General features: G+C 36.2%; 1 protein-coding gene across 1 annotated transcript in view; it reads left to right on the top strand.

Moving 5' to 3' along the window:
* The window catches only part of INTU (inturned planar cell polarity protein), an 80384-nt gene extending 63540 nt beyond the window's left edge, over positions 1 to 16844 (top strand). The window contains exons 10-16 of the mRNA XM_021681469.1: positions 909 to 971; positions 1793 to 2014; positions 2840 to 3322; positions 5634 to 5731; positions 9671 to 9860; positions 13049 to 13206; positions 16568 to 16844. Coding sequence (XP_021537144.1) covers positions 909 to 971; positions 1793 to 2014; positions 2840 to 3322; positions 5634 to 5731; positions 9671 to 9860; positions 13049 to 13206; positions 16568 to 16679 — 1326 coding nt within the window. The 3' untranslated portion in view covers positions 16680 to 16844. The remainder of the gene's footprint in view (positions 1 to 908; positions 972 to 1792; positions 2015 to 2839; positions 3323 to 5633; positions 5732 to 9670; positions 9861 to 13048; positions 13207 to 16567) is intronic.
* The last annotated feature ends 2811 nt before the right edge of the window (positions 16845 to 19655 follow it).

The raw sequence follows: 19655 nt of genomic DNA, 5'->3' as shown, positions 1-19655 counted from the left end.
TCATCCCTCTCTCCCAGTTCTATCCCTAATTGTAACTGTTCTTACAGTTTTCTTACAGTTTGAAACATATTCTTCCAAACGTTTTGCTATACACATATGTACATAGGTACATACACAGCAGCACACATGTGTACACATACAAGTATATCATTGGGGGTGGTATTCTTTTTTAAAAATTAGATCATAGTGAGTATTTTGTTCTGTAGCTTGCATTCTTTGCTCAGCAGTATACCCTAAAACCTTTTGTGCCTGCTCATATAGATCAACCTTATTTTTTTAACAGACCTATGATAGTCCATGGTATGAACATACCTAATTTTATTAACCATTCTCCATTGTTGCACTTGACTTTATCTCCAATTTTGCATATTACAAATAGTTCTGCTACTAACTTTTTATACAAAAATCTTGATTCTCCTGTTTGAGCATTTCTGTAGATTTTTAGAACTGGAATTACTCAAAGGGTATATTTAATTTTTATATATATACAAATTAGTTGCTCCCAAATAGGTTGTATCAAATTTTACTTTCAAAAATGTTATTTGGAAATTTAAAAAAATCATTCAAAAATATTATTTGGTAGTATAGGATATTTTGATGATGTATAGTAGAAGCTTTTTGTCTTGATAGACATGTTTTAATCCCTCTTGCAGTAACTAATCTTATGTTCTATTCTTAGAGGTCTCTAATCAACAGTATCTTAAAAGATTAAAAAAAAATTGTTTTCAGTCAAAAATACATGCACAGTATCTTTCACCCTAATACCCTGGTATATTCATTTCTAAAGAAGGCATTATGAAAAGTTCAGTTATGAAGTTATATAATTGCCATTTTAACCATTATAGCCTAAGATTTTTTTATCATGAAAAAACAAAGAATATAAATCCATTGTGGTTTTTCTTCTCCAGTCTGAGGATTACTATGACATGAGGCGGCTGTATACAATTTTAGGATCTTCTCTATTTTACAAGGTAAGTTGAAGCTTGAAATTTTTATAAATGTCCAACTGCTATATGAACAGACCTAAAGTGAATTTTCTCAAACTTCTACTAACATGAAGAATACATTTATCCCTTTTCCTTTGAATGTAGTTACCGTTAAATTAAAGTCTTAAAAAAAAAAAAAGCTGGTACCTACATATTTACAAATACAATAAATATTTCTGATTTTATGACATTCTAAAGCATTTGCAAATGTGTAAAGGAGAAACAATACTCAAGGAACCAAATGCGTAATAGAGAAAAGCAATACTTTCTTGATTTATTTTTGCAACAGTGCACTTTCTTATCTTCAGACATAAACATGTATCTTTTTAGTAAATCTAACATTTAGTTGACTTCTATATACAGCAAATTAAGCATCAAATGAATTTAAGTATTTTCATATTTCAAGAAGATTTTTAAACACAATTTAAAACATAGCTAAAGAAGAATCCGACAGTACAGAGTGGTACACAGTGAAAAATAAGTCTCTCCTCACCTTACCTCTTGCTTCTCTTCTCCACTTTCCATCCTCAGAATTCAGTTCTTTTCCAATGTTGCCAAACACTCAGGCTTATACTACTCAGGTGACGTTGCTTGGTGCTAAAGTCTATCTGTTGTTGACTTATCATAAATCTTGGATCTCTAATTGACCTCAGGAAAAGAAACATTTATTTTTACTATGTCTTTATTCCATTTGAAACTGGAATATTTTAAGACAACTGAAGTACCCAAGAAACTCTTAGAAATATATTATGGCATTATTGCTTTATATCACTAGTTGACTCTTATTCTTTGTGGTTAAATTCAAGGGTTACTTAATATGCAGTCATTTGCCTAAGGATGATCTTACTGATATTGCTGTGTACTGTCGCCACCACGGCCTACTGCCTTTAGCAGCAAAACAAAGAATTGGTCAGTTGGTTATATGGAGAGAAGTGTTTCCGCGACATCACCTCCAACCTTCTACAGACTCAAACACTGAAGTCTTTCAGGAACCTGAAGGGAGATATTTTTTGCTAATTGTTGGATTGGTAAGTTTACCTTGGTTTCTGTGTGCGTGTCTGTGTGTGTCTGTGTTTTGGGGTTGGGTTTTTCCGGCCATTTACTATCTAAAATATATACACAAACGAACATAATAATTTAAAATTATGAGCATGTCAGATACCAGTATTCAAGAAAATGTTATATGTCCCTTATTCCTTTTCTTTTGCATCCATTTAATACTCATGGAGAAATATTAATGAAATCCAGAATAAGATTTTATCAGGTTCTTAAGATCTTTTGTTCTCATTTCTATAGTGGTTTTATCCTCTGGTTTGTCTTGGGAAATAGAGACATGAAAAGGATATAGAATCAGAATAAACATGTCATTGTAAATGAAAGGACTTCCAATAATTGTGGCTCTTTGAAAACTACCTTGTGCCATGTGCCAGAAGTGGTAGTTGATGGTATACCAGGAGAAGGCAATATGAATGAAGATTTGTTTTCAAGGATGATCAAGGGGCGTCTGGGTGGTTCAATCGTTAAGCGTCTGCCTTCAGCTCAGGTCATGATCCCAGGGTCCTGGGTCAAGCCCCACATCGGACTCCCTGCTCTGCGGGAAGCCTGCTTCTACCTCTCCCACTCCCCCTGCTTGTGTTCCCTCGCTGTCTCTCTCTCTGTCAAAAAATAAATAAAATCTTTAAAAAAAAAAAAGATGATCAAGAAGCATTGAGAATAACAAAGAAAGGGAGGAAGGAGTTTTTAATAATCATATGATTATGTCATATGTTTTTAGTATTCATAAATGTATACATGCATGCTACATATAAACATTTTCATGTAGCTAAACCTGTATTAATATTTTTTTCTTATAGAAGCATTATATGTTATGTGTACTATTAGAAGCTGGAGGCTGTGCATCCAAAGCTGTTGGGAATCCTGGACCAGACTGTATCTATGTGGATCAGGTCAAAACAACTCTTCACCAACTGGAAGGAATAGATTGTCAGATCAATGAACGGCTAACATCTTCTCCAAGCCCCTGTTTGTCTTGTGCTGACTGGTTCCTTACTGGATCACATGAAAAATTAGATAATTTGACAACCTCACCTATCCTCAGTAGGCTACCAGGTACTTCCAAGGTAGCAACCTCTCCAACATGCAGAAGAATTCTTTTTGGTGACTATTCCTTAAAGACACGTAAGCCCAGTCCTTCCCAGAGCAGTGGAGGATCTGACAATGGCTGTGAAGGTAGAGAAGGTGTTGGCCTGAGCCCCCACACTATACCCAATGCCATATGGAAACAAAGAGAATCTCAGGGCTCTGATGGTTCAGAAGAAAGTGGGGCCTTGCTTAAGGTGTGTGTTCATTCAAGTGTGTACATTTTGGGAGTAAAGCTGTCTTTTAAGTTCTTATTTTATAAATGCAAGAATTTTTTTTTTATATTCAGTTAGCCAACATATAGTACATCCTTAGTTTTTGATGTAGTGTTCAATGATTCATTAGTTGCGTATACACACCCAGTGCTCATCACCACATGTGCCCTCCTTAGTACCCATCACCCGGCTACCCCATTCCCCCAACCCCCTCCCCTCTGTAACCCTCAGTTTGTTTCCCAGAGTCAAGAGTCTCTCATGGTTTGTCTCCCTCTCTGATTTCTTCCCATTCAGTTTTCCCTTCCTTCCCCTGTGGTCCTCGGCACTATTCCTTATGTTCCACATATGAGTGAAACCATATGATAATTGTCTTTCTCTGCTTGACTTATTTCACGTAGCATAATCCCCTCCAGTTCCATCCATGTCGATGCAAATGGTGGGTATTCATCCCTTCTGATGGCTGGGTAATATTCCATTGTATATATGAACCACATCTTTATCCATTCATATTGTGGACATTGCTGCTATGAACATTGGGGTGCATGTGCCCCTTCTTTTCACTACATCTGTATTTTTGGGATAAATACCTAGTAGTGCAATTGCTGGGTCATAGGGTAGTTCTATTTTTAACTTTCTGAGGAACCTCCATACTGTTTTCCAAAGTGGCTGTACCAACTTGAATTCCCACCAACAGTGTAAAAGGGTTCCCCTTTCTCCACATCCTTGCCAACAATTTGTTGTTTCCTGTCTTGTTAATTTTAATGCAAGAAAATTTTTAATGGCAAATCATTCTTCGTTCGAACTAGTGGTATTTTTGGTTACTGTTGGCAAACCAGTGATTTAGAACCAAAAAGAGAAAGAAATATCGAGTAATAAAATAGTAGCATCCAGGACAGCTGCTTGACACTACTTACAAGTAGGGAAATTGCTTAATCCTGCTTTCCCTGTTCATCTTCCTTCTGTATTCAAGTGTTAACTGAAAACATCGTAGTTGTGGGGGATTTTAGAGGGCTGATCTGACTAAATAACCAATAAAATATTCAGCAGAAACAAAAAATCAGAAATTTATATATAAATATATAAATGTAAAAAAAATGTATAAGTATATATGTGTAAATATTTGTGTGTGTATGTGTTACTCTACAGGTTTTTATAGGGGTTTTTTGGGTTTTTTTGTTTTTATCTGCTTCTGTGAAGGTCTGGTCTCCATAGTCAAGAATTTAAAATGTGATTATAAAGCAAAGAGAATGTTCATTTTTCAGATTGTTTGTTTTTATGATTTTTCCATGTTTTTTCTCCACAAAAATACCATAACATATCCAAATGATCATCACAGTAATCACCCTGGGGGATCTTATACTTATTCTAATGATGCTTTTCTTTCAAAACACTTTTGCAACTGTCATTTGGGTTGGTGGAGGTGATGCCAACAAGGCATGGAGAAGGAGGAATCTGAGAAGGGGCACAAATAAGACATGAGATTCTGACTGTCATGGCATAAATAGCCATAGATTCCATCTTCTAATTCCAAACAATACAGCACTCTTGGAGCCCTAAGTGGATGTATTTAGGAAATACATTCTTATTCGTTATCCCAGTCAGTGAAATTGGTAGGAAGCATAATTTAGGGGGTAATAGATTTAAAGAGCCATGAATTGCTCTTAAGAGAAATTGAATCAGGGCACCTGGGTGGCTCAGTCAGTTAAGCATCTGCCTTCAGCTGAGGTCATGATCGCAGGGTCCTGGGATCGAGCCCCGCATCGGGCTCCCTGCTCCGCAGGAGGCCTGGTTCTCCCTCTCCCACTCCCCCTGCTTGTGTTCCCTCTCTCACTGTGTCTCTCTGTCAAAGAAATAAATAAAATCTTTAAAAAAAAAGAGAGAGAAATTGAATCAATCTTTATGATTGAGCCATTAAACAAATTTGATTGAACATCTACTATGTGCCAAGGGCCATGCTACACAGAGGAGATACAAAGCTGGATAAGATACAGCCCATGGCTTTGAGAAGTACAGTCTAGAGAGGGAGGCAAGTACATATACATATAAAATGTAACAAAACTTGATAATGGCTCTGGTAGGTTTTCAAGAAGAACTATCATGTCCTAAGACATGGCCCTGAGATCACTGTTAGCAAAGGATAAACCAAGAGGTACAAGTTAGCATCAAAAATATTTAAAGGAAACATTGCAAAATAGTAAGTAGTTCTCTTAGAAGGATTTTCAGTTTTTACACTATTTCTGCTGTTTGATTCCATTCTTAGATACAAACTGATCTACTTAACTGTATTTTTCAGGTCACTAAAAAGAAGGCTACTCTTCCAAATCCATTTCATTTGGGGAACTTGAAAAAGGACCTTTCAGAAAAAGAACTGGAAATATATAACACAATGAAGTAAGAAACTTCCTTATAATATTCTTTTTCACTTAAACATCGTGTCTTTGAGAAAATTTTACAATAAGAAAGTACAAATCCATACCATATAGAGATTTAATTCAAAAATGTAATTATGATATATCTTAACATTATTAAAGATAGTGTCTATGCTAATTTACTAATGTTTTTCATTGCACGTATAGGGAATATGTACTCCTATTACAAAAGATTAAAAAAATAGAGTAATGTTTCAAAATGTGAAAGTCCCCCTTTATCTCTTTTCCACAGGTAACCTCCCTTTTGTATGTCTAATTTTTAAATTATAGAATTTACTATTTTTAGACTTTGGTGGATTCTGTGGTCTGCTGCCCAGATACCCCATAGCCCAGGGTACTCCTTCCCAGTGCTGGGGATTGGGGGGTAATGGGTGTTAACTACTTACAGCTGAGTCCCTCACTGGCCTTGTTCTCTTTGGAAGTTTATTGACTCAGCCAAGATTACAGTATCTCCCTGGGAATAGCCCACATCTAGTGACTAATAGATAAGTGAATACAAAGACTTGACAACTCTAAAAGGCCATCCAGGCTTCAGAGTTCCAAGTAGTATCTGCTGAGACCTTTGTTTTGACTGCAGTGTGGTTCAGCTTCTCCTTTGCTCAATCCTGCTTCCTTCACACTTCCCCCCACAGGTGGTGTTCCCCAAAGTTCTCCCTAATAAACTTGCTCGCTGCATATCTCTCAGAGTCTCTCATTTTAGAAAAGAGATGAAACTTCAAACTTACATTAAGTAGGGAATTCTGAAGTAAAAGGAACTGAGTGAGAGGAGCATTTTCATCAACTTAAGTTGTCTATAATTATTAAAATATAAAATGTTGCATATTCACTTCTTGTGTAGCTATTACATGGTGACAAGCAGATCTGTCTGAGCTTTGCCTGATGTTTAATTATATCGTGTGGGATCAATTAGTGTATAACAAACACAATTGCACACTTTTATTTGAACAAGCAGACATGTACAAATAGAAATCATACAAAAAAGTTCACTATGACCTTCTTAATCATTGAAGCATTTTATAGTAAGTTCAAATATATATGTCACAGAGTTGTCAGAAACAGCTTTTTTTCTGAAGTTAAGGCAAAAACAAGGTAATTTGATCTAATGTGTTAAATTTGGTATTTAATGCCTTCAAATATCATGGCTAATTTTTTAATAGTTAAAAATTTTTTTAAGCAAATCTAAATCAAACCTTTGTGGAGCTTTGAAACACCTTTCCAAAACCCTAGTCTTCCATTTAACAAAAACTGCTGTGAAATTTTATTACCCCTATATCTTATTTTTTTAATATGTATGTTATTTTGGCCTTATCTCTAGTAAAAGGAAATGTTTTCCAAGTTCAGTGGCTTAAACATAAATTCATATGTGATGTAAATCATAGGCTGTCTATTTAAAAAGATGATACAGATGCATATTTATTCTCTTTATTGACATGGGAAGACGTTCATACTATGTAGTTAATTTTAAAAGTGTGACAAACCAGTATATAATAGATTATCCTAATTTGTACGTACATGTTTTTGTAAAATAAAAATATATAACATGTTAAAAATAATAGTACCCACAGTTCATTTAGTAACCGAATCCTATCTGTTCTTCATTCTCATAATTATTTAATCCATTTAACCCTTACTCTACCTCCTGCAGATCAGGCTCCCATTCTCTAACCTGGTTTTACTGCAATAGTCTCCCAACTCACAGCCTACCCTGAATCCATTTTCTGCTGCAGGAATGACCTTTCCAAAGAATAAATCTGTCTTAATCTGTACTTTTACAAATACTGTGTCTTCCCAATGGGTAATTGCTTGTTTGATGATTTTTAAACTTTCCGTGTATACACTGAGTTAATATACTCTGAGTTTATGATTTTCTTTTTTTTTTTTTAAGATTTTATTTATTTATTTGACAGAGAGAGAGAGAGCACAAACAGAGGGAATGGGAGAGGGAGAAGCAGTCTCCCCTCTGAGCAGGGAGCCTGATGCGGGGCTCAATCCCAGGACCCTGGGATCATGACCTGAGCCAAAGGCAGAGGCTTAACCAACTGAAACACCGAGGCGCCCCGAGTTTATGATTTTCAAGAGCTAGTTTTGCTCATTGTGTTGTCAGGGTTTTTTGTTGTTGCTGTTGTTTGCTTTTTTTGAGAGAAAGTAAAAAAGACAACAAAAATGTTAATTCTAAACCTCCCTAAAAAGGAATCTTATTAATAGCTCTTTTTAAAGAATCATTTCTGTTCTGTACATTTTCTTGAATTTGAAGACCTCTGGATTAAAATGTATGTTTTAAATTATTTTCTTTTTTGAGTAATCATAATTCCTTTTATCTTGACAAATATTTAAGTTTTTATTTTTTTTTTTTTTAAAGATTTTATTTATTTATTTGACAGAGAAAGACACAGCGAGAGAGGGAACACAAACGGGGAGTGGGAGAGGGAGAAGCAGACTTCCCATGGAGCAGGGAGCCCGATGCGGGACTCGATCCTGGGACTCCAGGATCATGACCTGAGCCGAAGGCAGTCGCTTAACCAACTGAGCCACCCAGGCGCCCTTTAAGTTTTTATTAATTGAAAAATATCAGCCACCAGTTGTTAGTGAGCCAGCTACCTTCTGGAAAAGTATGAGAAAAATTTATAGATGATCTCCTTTCCTGTCTATCCCTGGTCTCAAAAGAGAACCAAGGCCAGTCACTAATAAGAAGGAGAAATTATTCTGATCCTACAGCCTAATTAACAGTTTAACAGGAGTTTAACTAGCATGGATGATTAAGGCAGGCTGTAGGCTAAGAGCGGAAATATGCCTTTTCTTTGCCCCTGTGCTTAAGGCTGGGGAAAAAAAATCAACTGGAGGGATTTCTTTTAAATAGACATTAGGATTAGAATGGGGGCAGCTTGAATGTTTGAGATACAAATGGAGAATTTCTGTCCATATGTTTAAAGATTGCCAATCAGAAGTCATCAATGGAGAGGAAAAAGCAAGGTTTAATGGAGGAAGCTTCAGAGTTAGCTCAGCTCAGCCACTTAGCTGTGTGACCTGGATCAAGCAAGTTAATCTGAGATCTCTGAAGATTGATTTCCTCATGGTTACAATGAGAGTAGTAATACTATTGAACATCTCACAGGGTCATTATGAGAATTAAGACTAAGGTATTTTAAAGCACCTACTCTGGCACATAGAGGGTACTCAGTATATGATTATTATTATTTTGTTGTTGCTGTTATTGTTGTTCTTTAGCTCTTCTTACCGCTGGTAGAAATAAGCAGTATTTATAGATTCTACTGGCCTGTCTGAGACCTAAATAGGGGAAGAAAGGATGGAGAAGAAGAGTGGAGAAATGAAAATAGTAAGAGAACATGAAAGGGAAGGAAGACTGTAATGATGAGTAGTAGAACACTGCAAGTAATTGCCATAGTATTCCAGAATATTAACCCAGCTTTGCAGTTGGTAATAATAATTTTATTTTTCTTCAGTATCATCAATTTGACTGTTATGCTACTAACTTAAATGTGTTTATTTTGTTGGAAGATGTTCTTGTATGTGGTCAACTCTAGGCTGATACCTTATTCATGACTCGTAGGTATCTGGGCCAGATAGGGGCTGAGTTATTTATTACCAACCATAGAAAAAGAGGGGTTTAGCCAACTTGGGTTGTTTAGCAAAGGAAAAGTTAAGTTGTTTGTATTTGGTGTATATTTATCTTCACATACCGTGTGATATTTGCCTCCATTAAGGAATCGATAATAACCCTAGCCTGTACCCTAGTTAAGGAGAAAATGGGACTTAAATGGTTGGCCTAGTTTCCCTGCCCTGATTAAAAGCTTGGAGTCTACAACATTCAAAATGAAGCAATATTTTTAAGTTTACTTAAATATCTTTTTTCTTTTTTTCTTCTTTTTTTGTTCTTTTCAAGATTAACATCTGGTCCTGAGAACACACTTTTCCACTATGTTGCCTTAGAAACTGTGCAAGGGATCTTTATTACTCCTACCCATGAAGAGGTGGCACAGCTAAGTGGCTCTATCCACCCTCAACTAATAAAGAATTTCCATCAGTGTTGTCTCTCCATTCGTGCAATTTTCCAACAGACATTGGTAGAAGAGGTATAAATATAGTTTTGTCAATTCTGTTTCCAGATTTCTAAATATTCTCTCTAAAAGCTCTTTAACCAGTATGTCCAACAATGACAGTTTTTATATAAATTTTTTTTAGCAGTCACCCAATCTAACTAGAGTACACAATCTAACTTGAGTGCCAAAAGGATTATACTCACAATATTTAACTTAAAAGCTTTGTTTCATAATACTGATTTGATGTCCTGGAAAGCTATTCCAGAAAATGGAGGACCTGTGTTTTTCTATAGCAAAGTAGAATGTGGTAGTTTATAATGTAAATTAGCCTCCATGTTTGATATCTGTGAGTCAGCCATTACTTGGACAGTAGTATCTACCAGTTAAGTCTGATAATTCTTTAAGTATTCTATCAGTAGTATAAGGTATTTTGTAACATAATAGGGTAAGGTACAGTGGTAGACAAAATACTGTTGCAAATGTTTTAGCCACGTGGTTCATTTCTTGCTTGCTTGTAGTAATATTGTATATAGTTAAAGAATCAATTAGATTATCTTAATGGCAGGGAAAAGTATGTGTTGATTTCTTGAAAAGGATAAACGTACAGAAGTTTGCTTGTCAATGGTCAAACATCACACAGCCAAAAACAAAAAACAAAACTCCTCTCTGAAGATGACTGTAATGTATATAGCAATATGTGTGTTAAGAATGCTAAAATTGTGAAGCACTTGGGTTTAAAGGTAGTAGACCATTGGGCTGGGAATAAGAAATCCTGGACTGAGCCTCGACTCTTCCTATTTCCTCAGCTATAAAATAAGTGGGCTGAATTATGCTGTAGAACTCATTCAGCAATAAAATTGTGTGTCTTGTAGGATCTTTTTTTTAAATTTTCTTTTCTTTTTTGAGAGAGAGAGCGTGCGAGTGGGGGGAGGGGCATGGGGAGAGGGAGAGATAGAATCCTGGTAGGCTCCGTGCTCAGCGCAGAGCCCGAAATGGGGCTTGATCTCACCACCCTGAGATCATGACCTGAACCGAAATCAAGAGTCAGACACTTAACCGACTGAGCCACCCAGGTGCCCCTTATAGGATTTCTTCTTTGAGCTCTCAGAAATTGGTATGCAGCAAAATGTTATGTCCAACCATATATCTCTATGTGCTTTGTGGTCTTATGCACCTCCTTTCCTTTTAATATAACTGATAGATTCTATAAAGAAATCTTTCATTAATAGTTCAGTAATAGTAATGCAGTTATTCAGTAATAGTAATGTAAATTAGCCTTTCCCATATTATTGAACTATTGAGGTATCCACTATGCACTAGACACTATTCTGGTGCTGGGGATATAGCAGTGAACAAAGTCCCTTTCTTCATGAAGCTGTTACCAGTGGGAGAGTCCGCATTGTGTGAATAGAGGTCTGGGTTCTTGGATTCCCCCATGAAAGACTTAGGTGAGGATCTATACTTGAATAAAAACAGCCAGAAGGAAGGTAGCAAGCATAAAACAGTTTATTAAGGACAGTACACTCTCAAGGTGAGAGAGTGGGCAGGCCCAGAGATGGCAACTGCACCAGGTTTAGAGGCATCTTTTCTTTTTTTTTTTTTTTTTTTTTTTTTTGAGGCATCTTTTCTTTTTATGTTTGCATAGGTTATGGGTCACAGCTAGGACAGTCTCCCACTGTGGTGGTTTCCAGTCATCTAAGGGACTCCTTCTGGTTAGGAGTAGGTCCTACTCCCAACTACTGGTCCTACAGGGTTCTTACCAGAACTGTCATGGTCATCTTCCTCCATGGAGGGGAGGGGGTTGAAACCACAATGTAAATATATTATAATGAAGCTCCGTTACCCTGGGGCAGTTGAAGAGGACAGCACACTTCTCCACCCATGGCTCTTGGTCTGTCAGCCCAGGGCTGTTGGAAGCCTTAATTTAGGCCAAGATGTTAAAAGCCACAAAGTCAGGATGTTGTGCCCTCAGGCTTCTAATGTGTCACCTATTTATCACCACCTTTGCCTCCAGCTCATGTCTAACTAACTGCCTACTCTATCAAAGCCTGTATTCTAATGGGAAAGACTAATGAACTGGCAAGTACTATAGTATGTCAGGTAGGATAAGTTTCAAGAAGAATAGTAAGATGGGATAATATCTGAACAAAGACCTGAATGAAGTGAAGAAGCAGTCTGGAGGCAGGGCTTCCAGACAGAGGAAAACAAATGCAAGTGTGCAAAGCCACAGAAGTAGGAGTGACTGAGAATGCTGGAGCCAGCAGGGAGGAGAGTGCTAGGAGTTGAGATGGCGAAGGTTAGCCGGGCCGGATTGCACATGGCCTGATAGAGCCCATGGCCTGATAGATTTATGGACTTCGGGGTTTGTTCCAAAGGAGATGGGAAGCTCTTGGGACAGTTCTGAGCAGAGGAAGGACAGGATCCTATATTTTTGAAAGGATCACTCAGGCTACTACTGTATGAAGAACAAGCTCTGTAGGGTAGCGAGGCTGGAGGCAGGGACCAGTCAGGAGGCTATGGAAATTCTCAAAGCAAAAAAATGATAGTGGCTTCTAGATTCTGGATATATTTTGGAGGGTGAGCAAAAAGGATTTGTTGATGGATTAGAGAAGGATTTTGAGAGAAACAAAAGAAACAAGGATCACTCCACTAAGTTTTAGCCTGAGCCTTACAAAAAGTCTTTTTATTCCAAATGAGTCCTTGTTTTGCTAATAATTTAATCAATGGGAAATTTAGAGTATATGCATGAAAGGAAGAACAATACTGTTTTAAGTATGTGTTTTAATTTTATTATAAAATTATCTATTTAGTAACCTAGTCATTAGTAATCTATTTATTAAGCACCTCCTATGTACCAGGCCTTGCTGCTTCAAAACACACAAAGATGAATAGCACATTGTCTCTGCCCTGGAAAAAAGCATATAATCTACTGGGGAAGACAGACCTATAAACTGCTAATATAATTAATGTAAATACTAATAATATAGGGCTACGAACAAAATGTTTTCTGGGAGATTTCAAGGACACTTTATCCATGAAATCTCTTAGGAGATGGTATTTAAACTAAGTATGATGAAGAACAGATATTTTCCCACAGATTAGGAAGAGTGTCATTCCAGGCACTTAAGTATTAGGATCAGCCAATTCAAATCTGTATGTGAAAACATTTTAAAGTAACATTATTAATACCAGTTAATACTAATAATACATTTAATTTACAGAAAAAGAAAGCACTAAATCGTGGAGATCATTCAGGTTCTACAAATTCCATATCTTCTCTTAACCCTGTGAAAGAATATGGTGTGTTGTTTGAATGCTCGCCTGAAAAGTGGACAGATCAGAGAAAAGCACCACCAGTTATGGCTTACTGGGTAGTAGGGTAAGTGGGGAGAAAAAGTATTTGAAAGTGAAGTAAAAAGTTAGAAAAGTGAAAGAAAAATGGTAAAAGAGATAACCATTTTAAGATGTAGGCATGGAATTATTAATCTAACTATAATATATATTTTTAAGGCTTTTATTTCTATATTTAAGTAATCTCTCCACCCGACATGGAGCATGAACTCATGACCCCGAGATCAAGAGTTGCATGCTCTTCTAACTGAGCCAGCCAGGTGCCCCTCTAACTACTATAATATTTTAATACATTTTAGAATTTTGTTTTATTTACTAAGTATCTCCTTTAAATTCCTCTCAAGTCTTTCTTTTTTAAAATTTATTTTTAAATTCAAGTTTAATTAACATACAGTGTTATATTAGTCTCAGGTATAAAATATAATGATGCCACAATTCTATATATTACCCAGTGCTCATCATGATAAGTGCACTCCTTATTCCCCATCACGTATTTCGCCCATCCCCCCACCCAACTCCCCTCTGGTAACCACCAGTTTGTTCTCTGTATTTAAGAGTCTGGTTTTTGGTTTGTCTCTTTTTCTTTGTTTGTTTTGCTTCTTAATGTCTACATGTGAGTGAAATCATATGGTATTTGTCATTCTCTGACTGCCAAGGCTTTTTCTATTAAAATAAAAAGCTGATTCAATTACCTTATAAAATTAACGTAGTAATACGCTAAAAGATAATGATTCCACAATTTTACTGCTATTCCCTTCCTTCCATCTCTCCTTCCTTCTTTTCTAACCTCTCTCCTTTCTTTTCCTCTTCCTTCTTCTTCTCCTCACTCCCATCCACCAACTACAAGACCCTGCCTGACCTAGCCCTTGCCCACCTCTTTCCACCTTCTATCATTCCTTCTCCATCTACTCTGCACAGCCACATTGGCATCCACTGACTTGTTCCTGCAATCCATTCTGTGTGAAATGTTCTGCCTCTTAACCTTTGTATGTCTGGTTCTTTGATATTCAGATCAGTGCTAGCCTCAAAAAGAGAATCAGGATCTCTTTCCTGCATTAAAGTGGCTACTCAGTTATTATTGACTTTTTTTAAATTTTATTATGTTATGTTAATCACCATACATTACATCATTAGTTTTGGATGTAGTGTTCCATGATTCATTGTTTGCGTATAACACCCAGTGCTCCATTCAGGACGTGCCCTCCTTAATACCCATCACCATGCTAACCCATCCTCTCACCCCCCTTCCCTCTAGAACCCTCAGTTTGTTTCTCAGAGTCCATAGTCTCTCATGGTTTGTTTCCCCCTCTGATTTCCCCCCTTCATTCTTCCCTTCCTGCTATCTTCTTCTTCTCCTTTTTTTTCTTTTTTAACATATAATGTATTATTTGTTTCAGAGGTACAGGTCTGTGATTCAACAGTCTTGCACAATTCACAGCGCTCACCATAGCACATACCCTCCCCAATGTCTATCACCCAGCCACCCCAACCCCCCCACCCCCCACCATTTTCTTATCTCCCCTTCACTAGAAAGTTAGTTTTATGAGGTCAGGAATTGTATCTGTCTTGTCCACCACTGGCACCTGCAACAGCACCTGGCACATAGTCACTTGATAAATATGTAACAATTTAGTAAATGGAGTTGTGCTTCACAAAATGTGGTGGTGGGAGGGTGGTATGGCAAACACAAAGATAAAGTCATAGTCATTGCATGAACGGTCTTATACCCACCAGAAGAAATATGAAATATGCTCAAATATATATGTATTTATGGATAGAGAGAGAGGTTTTTTTAGATAGATAGAATAAATTAGTTGATACAGCCAAATGCTATGGGAGTTCTGAGGAAGGGGCAAAAATCTACATTGGGATTATAAGGAAAGGCTTACAGATTCCATTTGATCTAGTTTGAAAATGAATTAGATTTGAATAGAACATTCTAGGAAAAGGATAGGATGAACAAAGACCGAAACAAGGGAAATCATAAGGCATAGCAGTTGAGTAGACTGACTTGCTAGGATAAGGGAGTGACAGATGCAAAGATAAAATGAAAGATCAGGTTGGAAAGCTAAGTTAGGACCACTGCAGAGAGCCTTCAATTCCTGACAAAGGAACTTAATTTTGAGTGAAATGTTGAGGCACTGAAGGTTCTTTGAATTGGGCTAAAGAATTGGTGGAGGAAGGGACACAGAGTTAGGTGAGACCAATGTTACTAGACACCTACCATGCAGTACTAAACTATATGATAAACATTATCCAAAGCAGTGATCCTGTGTGTTGGTCCATGAGATTTAGAATCACCTGAGTCACTTGTTAAAATCAGAGATGCCTGTGGCCCACCCCAGACCTACTAACGGAATCTAGGGTAGTGGGACTCTGTAATTTTAGTAAGCTCCTTGTGATTGTGGTGTGTAACCAAGCAAGCTTGGGAGGAGCATCAGCATAAGCTCAACTCTGTGTAGTGTGATCAGAGCTGTGCTATCGGAAGATTAAGCTAGGAGCAGCAAAGGGCCCGTGGTGTGGACACAGAGAAGATAGAGATAAAAACAGGTGTACATGCAGGTATGCAGCGGAGCCTCACTACATTCACAACAATTGGACTAGAAAGAATCAAGAGGTATTGAATTATGATGATGCAGATCTATATAGAATAGAGAAATTTAAGGAAGTCAGACAAAATATCCCTGATTTAAACTGTCTGATTTACATATACTAGTGTTGACTAAATCTTTAAAAAAATCAAAGTTTCAGTGGTATCTCCTATTCAATACTGTCTGCAAAAAGAGCAATCATACAATGTTTTTGTTGTTGTTTTTTTTAGGATTTTATTTATTTGTTTGAGAGAGAGAGAGTGACAAGAGAGCACGAGCAGGGAGGAGAGGGAGAAGCAGGCCCCCCGCTGAGCAGGGAGCCCAATTCAGGACTTGATCTCAGGACCCTGGGATCATGACCTGAGCCGAAGGCAGACGCTTAATACACTGAGCCACCCAGGCGCCCTCATATAATGTTTTAATAATAATTAACATTTAGAAAGTAAATGGCAATGTTTAATAGCTATTGTGCTTAATGAGGGTAACACAGTTGGTTTTATTGTAACAATAATGACTAAATTTAATATTTTAAAACTGAGGTATATGGTGATATATATTGATAAAATAGGCTTTTTACACCCTGGAAAAATAAAAATAATTTACCTAAGGCATATATTATTTATTTAAAAATAAATCTAGCTGTATTTCCCCCTACTATAGATTTAGATTAGTGGTTTTTAATTCACTATGAATTCTGTCGGAAACAAAAATAAAATAAAATAAATTGAAAGGCTGGAGTTTTTTCCCTTTGGTTTTTGTTTTTTGAATTTCTGAAATGAGTGTGCTTTTCCTCTGCAGGAGACTCTTTCTTCATCCCAAACTTCAAGAACTTTATGTCTGTTTTCATGATTCAGTCACAGAAATTGCCATAGAAATGGCTTTTAAATTGTTCTTTGGATTAACCTTGTAGCTGTGTTTTCTTGATGCACGGCAACTGTGCGTGGAACATTGAACGGTGTTAGAATTGCTGAAACCCATACACAAGAAGATAAGGGTTAACGTCTCTTTAACTGTTCAGTTTTGAACATAATAATGTTAAATATTGAGATGATATGCTCTTGGATTTGATGCACTAAATCTTATGTAGTATTGTGAAACTTTTGAAAAGATACTTGATCAAAATATATATAAAGAAGGGATTGTTAACTTATTTCCATTTTGGTATATAATGTTAATTTATTGACTAGTTTGAAATAAAGTGAAGTGTTTTATATAAGATTAATGGAGGACATATTTATCTTGAAACAATACACAATTCATAAATTGTGTATTGTTCTCAAGACTAATAATAATGTCTGGTAAAAGAATCACAAAATCGGGAGGGTGTGACCAGGTCCTATAACTAATTAGTACTGGGACCCCAAGCAAGTTTTTGTACCTCTCTGAGTTCAGAATTTTCATTACAAATGAGATGACTGTATTGAGACTTCTAAAGTCCCTCTTAAGTAAAATGTGCAGCTTTTTTTCTTCTTGCCTACTGCTCACTACCTAAATTTGTAATGTCCAAGTACTGATTCCCTATTAGATCAAATTCTTTTCTTTAGTTTAACTGTTTTAATAGATACCTCACCGTGGGGTAGAAGAACTGAGGAATGAAAATTAAACTTATTTTTCTATTTATTTGATTCTCTTTACTCTTTCAGGTCAGCTCTGTTTTGACTAGGATATAGTTTTTAAACTATTTGTACATAAACTTTTATTATTTTTCTTTTTATTGAAATATATTCAGGTATGCACACCATCTTATATAAGTTCATGAATTTCAGGACAGCTATATATAAATCTTTTTTAAAAACCTAATCATGTTAAAAACACTGAAAAAGTTGGGTTAAAGAAATCCTGTGGTGACTTCTTCTGTTAAATACTAATTTTTGCCTTATAAATATGGTTTGTTATGTATTGGGTTTTCACAAAGGAAGGTATCTTAATGAACAATAGTTTACTTGACCTTTAGTAGAGAATGAAAACTAATGGGATAAGAGTTTTCTTTGGCTGTGAGAATTTGGTGGATTGAGAAAAAAGGAAAATATAACAAAATACTGAATTTTTAATTAACATTTACCTAATGGATCCTCCTGAATTGTCACATGCCCCCAAGACGACAATACTGGGTTTTTTCTTCTTCAGGACTTAAGCTTTGGAAGGGAAATTTTGCCAATACATCTAAAGTCCGTCTCTATTGCCCTCTCCTCAAACGCCTGGAACATGAGCCCTCCACGTTAGACCTAACTGTAAAACACAGTTGGTGCACCATTTGAAACATTTGGTCTTAGAAGAAACACTGTTACCTCTTTATAAATCAGCTTAAGAGATTTTCACCCAGGTATTTAAAATGCAAACCACTGTATTTGTCCTGTTAGTGATTTGTGGGCCTTAAATTTAGCACTTAAATCAGAGCAAGAAACTTCCGTTCTTGAAATGTACAAAATGGCTTGACATATCCTCCCCTTAAGATCACAATATTGGTCAGAATGGCAGACTCTTAACCACTGCCTTGGCCCTGCTTGTAGACATATCTGAGTAATAAGGCACTTTGTTTAAAAGTATTTATTCAATGTCTTAAATTTCTTAATATGTTCCCCAAAACACCATGAGCTATTTTCAGTACTGACATTTATTAAAAATTGTAGCTATTAGTCACCTCAGATTTTCAAACAGACTGAACTAAAACCTGGGATTTTATTATAAGGGACTTTTTTGTTTCATTTAATGAAATTTTGGTCTTTTGAACTACTTTCCTGGTATCAAAGCATCTTCAGACCACCATTCAATAAAAAAATAAAAACAAAATAGACTACTTACCTTAATAAGAGGAAAATCATTTGCTGTATTATAGATGTATACTATAATGTCCATGTTGTAGAGACATTGTGTTTTTAAGAAATAAAACCAGATATCGTGGTTGTCATCTCTAAATGGATATTGAAGCATTGTAACTAAACCTAGCTACCCATTTTTCGAAATATGTTCAGATACACATCTGAAAGATCAAGTTAATTACTGGCCAATGAGTGCCTATCTGCCACTTTATTAAAGAAAAGGGGACAATGTGACAGTGCAGATACCCCAGAGGTGTGCTTTGGCTGATACAGAAACATTCTTAAGTTGAATTTTATGTTCCCTTTCAGACTATTAATGCAAAGGATTATAGAATATCATTTTTTGAAATATCGAGTACTGTTTTATCACCATCATATATCTTTTAGCCCCCCAAAATTACATTTTAGATTCTACACCTTCCTCCTTTCTCCCTCTCCTTTCTTTACTGTTCTTTTGTTTGTTTCTTTTTGTCAGGTTAGAAAACTGTACTTAGCAAGGGAGAGTTTCTTATTTGTGCCAAGGAACTGTTGATGATGATACATACTGGCAAGATAGTAAATTTGCAGTGCCTGCTTTTTTATATTTCTGACACAAATGGGGAAAGTCATGAAACCAATTTACTAGGTTTGTCTGCTTTAAACATTCTTGAAAATAATATTGTGAATAATCATTTGTTGTCTGTGTAAATTCCCTCTAAATAGTGCGTGGCACATATCACGTGTGCTATAGAAGTGTTAGCTATTCTTACTACCGCCATTTATTATTACTAAATGTCCATTGATTAAAAAACCAAGGTGTCAGCTAAATCATACCTGCTACTGTACAAAATGTTGGAAAGAAGCTGAGAAAAAATATTCAGCACTAAACACTTTTGAGAACAAGGATGTATACTTTGGATATTTTAAAATATATTATTAAATGTTACTAAAACTTTATACGCTAAACTGTGTGAAAATAATTTTGTAGAGTTGTATTTCTATATTCTCTATAATTGAAGCTATTTTTATATTGATAGTCTTTAATAAAGATAGTTTGGAGGTTTATTTGCAGTTTTGTTGTCTTTTCA

Source organism: Neomonachus schauinslandi, chromosome 2 (assembly GCF_002201575.2).
Source record: "Neomonachus schauinslandi chromosome 2, ASM220157v2, whole genome shotgun sequence".
NCBI lineage: Eukaryota > Metazoa > Chordata > Mammalia > Carnivora > Phocidae > Neomonachus > Neomonachus schauinslandi.
This window is presented reverse-complemented; position numbering and strand designations above follow the sequence as displayed.